Source organism: Sinohyriopsis cumingii, chromosome 5, assembly GCF_028554795.1.
Source record: "Sinohyriopsis cumingii isolate HCF-2022 chromosome 5, ASM2855479v2, whole genome shotgun sequence".
In the NCBI taxonomy this organism is placed as follows: domain Eukaryota; kingdom Metazoa; phylum Mollusca; class Bivalvia; order Unionida; family Unionidae; genus Sinohyriopsis; species Sinohyriopsis cumingii.
The window spans coordinates 130021669-130027668 of record NC_142965.1 but is presented as its reverse complement, the minus strand read 5'-3'; the positions used below and the strand labels follow the sequence as shown (position 1 = coordinate 130027668).

Below are 6000 nucleotides of genomic sequence, written 5' to 3'. Positions count from 1 at the left end.
AAATGATGGCCAAGTGGTCAAAACAACTTGCCTTTATGGATCCTTCACACATCTCACATCTGTCTGCACGAGTTTGAGTCTTGGCTTGACCAACGTGGTTATGTGAGAAACCTTGCAAGTATCTTCCAGAGTGGTTCTTCCAATCTTAATCCAAATATTCTAGCTGCCATGTATAGCCTATCATGTGCTACAGCTTGTTAAACCCACAAAACCAAATAAAACCTTGATATGTACACTCATTAAAAAGGTGTAAAGCTACCTTCACACTGCCTAATGATTCTGTACATTCTTGATTGATTACTGCAGCTTAAAACATGATGAGATGATATTCTGGTTAGAACAAATCACCAAATCAGAATGATATTAAATATAGCATTTAATTTCCCATATATTTTCATCAAATACAGTAATTTTTATTACAATACAAAATCAGGACAGAGAATAAAAATACCCTTTATCCAAGACTTAATTTATATCCTTAAAAGGCTGTATAAAAAATAGATATGCAATAAATACAGTGACAAGGATGAGTCAGTTCATGTTCTTTCTCTTAACTAACAATGTTGGAATCATTAGCATTAGCACACACACACCCCCTCCAAACTAGGATGATATTGATTGCTGGGCCTAGTTCTCCCTATGCTTGTATTCCTCCAGTTATCCATAACTGCCTTTACACCTCCATTTCTGATTGCAAGAACTGCTTTCTAAACATAGGGCTTAATTACAGTGCCATTTACTGTTAAACCCCTTATACATTTTTACTGAGTTGAATCCCTTACACATTTTTACTGAGTTGAATCCCTTACACATTTTTACTGAGTTGAACCCCTTACACATTTTTACTGAGTTGAATCCCTTACCCATTTTTAATGAGTTGAATCCCTTACACATTTTTATTGAGCTGAATCCCTTACACATATTTAGCTAAACTCTTTTGACAATTTCTTTTTTTTAAATTCAATACAGAATTACTAAAGAATAATGTTGGTTTAGCATTGCTGTTAATCAAAGTAACAGTGTCAGAAATAATATACGTGATTATATACTGATACAAATTTATTTAAAGTGCTTTCTATTCATGTATGGCAGGTATTTTCTCTCCTGTGGATTTATGAGTCTAAGAATAAAGCTACAAATATAAATCCCCATTAAAATTTATCACTTTATATATTGTAACCTGCATGATTCAGTCTCTAAAATACAAATGATCAAAATTTAAAATACAAGTTTTTGGACGAAATCATTAAAATTTATGTCCACTAAAAAAATGTAACTTAAAATTCTTCATAATGAAGCAAATTCATGAGCAAAACCTCCACCCCTCAATAGTGCTTAAAATACTGATACGTATAAGTTTACAAAAGACCAGCCTTGATCAGCTACCATGGCATGTTCTTGGGCAAGGCACTTGACTTCAATAGCTGTGGCACTAAATAACCTACTTGTGTTGCTGTGCCTAAAAGCACCTAACCAAACCAAACAAAAGAAAATCATGGAGTGTTGGTGGATCAAGCCAGACTAAATGTCTGACTCTTATTATGTCTTGAAGGATTTGTGACTTTTTTAAAAAAAACTTTTAAAAACTATTGTGCAATTGGAACTTAACTCAAGGATTACAGAATTTAAACCATTTAAAGGTGATTCATAACATGTAGAGGAAATAGAATACCTGTAACATACATTGTGTTAATTATTAGATGAAAACTGAATATAAATCCTCCTAATCTCGGTCTAATCAGATTGAAGAAATATCCGCTGCATAATGTTACACAAAGAAATAACATAAACTAAACAAGCATCAGTATACATATAATGTTAATATAAAAGACTGAAATTAAAAATATATATTATTATTATATGCTCATTTTTTTCTCTTTCTCTACTAACTTTACATTGTCGGAATCATGCAGTATTTCTCCATACTGCATGGCTTCGTACAGAACTACACAAGTACCTAAAAATAGTATCGCCTATTAGGAACTACTTTGATTGCAAACAATGTACACTCATGTAGCACACTCTTCAGCTTTTGGTTTATTAGATTTGTTTGTGGATAAACTGAAGAAGCTATTTCATCCATTCTATAGTAGAGATGATAAAGTTAACAATGTGGATGAGTTTATTGAGTCACAAATTAAATCTTGAAACAAGCAAACAAATGAATATGGTATTCGCAATGTCCACAACAAAACGTGAGAGACACAGTATAGAAATATCATTCTGATAATTTAAACAGTTATTTAGGAGAAATGTCTGTCACTTTTCACAAATAGGATGGTTCAGACTACGCCCATTGCTCTATGGGTTCTATAAAAATAATACAGAAAAGCATACTGAGGCCAAGGGCTATCAGAAATGATTTATAAGTCAAAGAACTAAATATTTAAAAAAATGCAACAAAAGGTTTCGGTAGAAAAATTAGAGCCTCAGAGCCAATAAGCAAAGACAACAATGAATTTCTATTTCCTCTGGCTAATGGAACCATCACAAAGCAGCTGGTTTGCAATTTTCCACGTTAACTTTTTTGATACACTGTTTTGTAAAGTGAAAAAAGCCAAACAGTCATGTATATGACCTGGGGCCCTACAAAAAGCATGTAACTTACAAGGTATAAACATGTCTTATTGAGATGGTAATGAGCACCTCGACACAACCTCCACAGCATATAGTATGGAGATTAGTGCCTCGACACAACCTCCACAGCATATGGTATGGAGATTAGTGCCTCGACACAACCTCCACAGCATACAGTATGGAGATCAGCACCTTGACACAAGCTCCACAGTATACAGTATGTAGATTAGCGCCTCAACACAACCTCCACAGCATATGGTATGGAGATTAGTGCCTCAACACAACCTCCACAGCATACAGTATGGAGGTTAGTGCCTCAACACAACCTCCACAGCATATGGTATGGAGATTAGCGCCTCGACACAACCTCCACAGCATCAGGGAAGAAAAAAAGGTCAGTGGACAGAAGCTGGAAAGAGTCTCACGCTTCAAGTACTTGGGATCAGTTATCATAGATGAGGGCTCCAACCAGAACTACTTTGCAGGATTACCCAGACAACAGCAGCAATAACAAGGTTGAGACCAATATGGAAAGATACCAATATTGCTTTTGGTTCCAAAATCAGGCTGATGCACTTGACTGTCATATCCATTTTTCTGTATGCTTGTGAATCATGTCTCAAGATCATCTGGACTGGCAAAAACAGTCTTGCAAGGCACAGTGTGAGGGTGCAGAAGAAGAGGCAGACAGAAAAAGAGGTGGGAAGACAACATTAAGGAGTGGACAGGCATGGGATTTGGAGATTCCCAAAGGGTAGTAGAGAACAGGGAAAGATGGAGAGAATTGGTTGTAAAGTCAATTGTGGTGCGCCAACGACCCCTTGGGTTAAGGGTTTGATGATGATGATGATGATGAGTGCATGATCAAGTTCAAAGGTCACTGAGTGGTAATATGTGCACATTAATATTGTTACTGTGTACTGATGAATGTACAGTTGTGTATTGATGAATGTACAGTTGTGTATTGATGAATGTACAGTTGTGTATTTATTTTCGAATATAGCATTAATTCAGTTACTTTGTTTCTTGTAGTGTGTTTTTTAATTATTAAGCCTCAGGTAGAAAAACAAAATGATTATATAATAAAATAGCTACTGTGTGAGAAAATATTGACTTGTTTTTTTCGGAATAATACTGCACTCCCAAAATGTACCAAGGAAGAGATGAATGATGGATATCGTGAATTTTAATCACCCAAACTCCATCCAAATTTTAAACCTATCAAACTTGAGCCAATATTCCAGGTTATACAATGTTTAAAGCCGGTTCTTCTCTGGTTAAATCTGAAAATTATAAAACAAAAAAACGAGCAGAGAGACTGTATTTTACAATTTCCAAGTTGAAAATAAAGTAATAATATAAAAACAAATCCAAAGCTTGATGATGAAATGTCACATTATCACTGGAATTTAAATACTGGTTCTAAGACTTGTTTTTGGTGGCAGCGAGTAAACTTCACTGCATTAATGGCATGTGATTAGAAATAAACAAAGTGAAAAATAACTTTAAAAAGTCAATAAAATAAAATGATGGGCTTTTGTTGACCTCAGTATATTGTTTTACTGTGTTGATAAATATAATATGGATCTCTACTGTACTTCATAATAAAATGATGTATCAAGAAAAACAAAAGCCTGTAAATGTATTACTTTTATACCATGATCTAAAATGTTATATTACTTTTATACCACCATCTAAAATATCCCAACTTAAATCACCATGAGAAAACCAATAAGATGATTTACTGTGGTGCACAAGTGACCTGTTCAGCCAATTAGAATTGAGAATAATTGGCATGAAAGAAATAAATACATTACCAATAACCACATCCATTGAAAAATAATATCTTGCATTATAGATGTAAATATTCCATATGCTTTGTGAGTGACACAAAAGTAATAGATGGGCATTGTATAAATTACACAATCTAAAAAGAATAGAATTCCTTAAATGTGAAAATATAAAAATCTGAAAATATCAAATCAGAAAAATTTCCACAATATAAGTTGGGTGCTAAGTACGAAATATATACAATGTGTAAAACTAGTATTTCTGATGGACTGAGTCACTAAAGGGTGACTCTGTAGATTGACCAATTATGATAGGAATTATGACCAATTATGATAGGAATTATGACCAATTGTGATAAGGCTTTACAAGGCTAAATTTAAGATAACTATTGATTGAAAATTAAATAAAACCATCAAGTGCATCCTTACACCTGTCATCCTGATTAAAAAATTTACAACAAAATAAATGCGTCATTTATAAAACAAAGTTAAAGCTGTGAAAATATGAATGTTGTGAAATAATCCTTTTTATTTTATTCATTTGAGTCCTTAGGTATCTCTCTTTCAAATACTAAAATTTGAAAATTTCAGATTGGTGAGAGTTATTTCCCATGTCTGTCTTGTTGGCTTTGTCTTGATAAATAAACAGCATTGATCAATGAGGTCATCAAAAGATGGTCGATGCATGAAGCCAGTTGCCCATAAAAAATTAGCTCTTGTCATACGTCTGATGGTAACCTGGAATCAATCAAGTAATTAATAATCAATGATCAATCAATCAATAATTTATTAAAAGGATATATCATTTCAGGACTGCAACAATTCTTTATCTGGTAGCCTCATACAAGCTGAAAATTGTGCTTGGCAGGTATAAATTCCTGCCACTTGTCCAGAAGTTTATATCAAATATGAAATTAAATTTTGCATGTTATAAAATTTAAAATAAGATAGATTTTTGGCATTTAGCAAATGTTAGAATTCTTTCAGCCCTGGATATTACCATACTTTTCTTTGTTTTAATACTGTACACCTTTAAATGATAGGATTATTAATAACAGAGCAAAAGTTGTCTAAAGAGTTTCTCCTGTCACATTTATTTCATATTTTCATTTGTGTAACTTTTATGAACAACAGTAGCATAAATGGCACACTGGCTGCCCCATGTTTAACAGTCCTATTATGAGGCAAAAATACTGATGAATGCAGGACTATTCCAAGATTCATGCCACTTTTATTTATAAACCATGTCCAAAAAATAACAGCGTGTGCATACATTGTGCATATTTTCAAGCCCTACCTGTATATCGTCATGTCAAAATGAAGGGTGGACAGGTGGGGGAATTTGTTCCCAAAATTTTAGGTTTCAAAATACAACCTGCCAATTGGTCTCAATGGCTTGGACCTTAGGTCAAAGTAATGTGGTCTTTGAGCTAATCATACTCTGTAGACTTACCATGACCTCAATGCTTTAAATCCTGGCATCTATAAGTTTCTTTGATAATTCTGTAAGTGCAAGCCTTCCATTATGATCAAGGTACATGATCTATTACGGAAATCATTATGCAAAAAGGCATTTTCTTTTTTACAATGACCTTGACCTTCTATCTACTGATCCCAAAAAAGTTTCTTCCTT

General features: G+C 33.6%; 1 protein-coding gene across 2 annotated transcripts in view; it reads right to left on the bottom strand.

The window, feature by feature from the left end:
• Window positions 1–358: 358 nt before the first annotated feature.
• The window catches only part of LOC149800238 (PDZ domain-containing protein 11-like), a 31345-nt gene continuing 25703 nt past the window's right edge, over window positions 359–6000 (bottom strand). The window contains exons 7-8 of one of the 2 annotated variants that reach the window (XR_016421345.1): window positions 2699–5105; window positions 359–2657 (exon numbers count right to left, since the gene is read on the bottom strand). Coding sequence is in view for 1 of the 2 variants with exons in the window: in XM_089959812.1 (XP_089815938.1) it covers window positions 5077–5105 (29 nt within the window). In the remaining variant the exon portion in view is untranslated. Of the gene's footprint in view, window positions 5106–6000 lie in introns of both variants that reach the window. The other variant, XM_089959812.1, reaches the window with a different exon arrangement.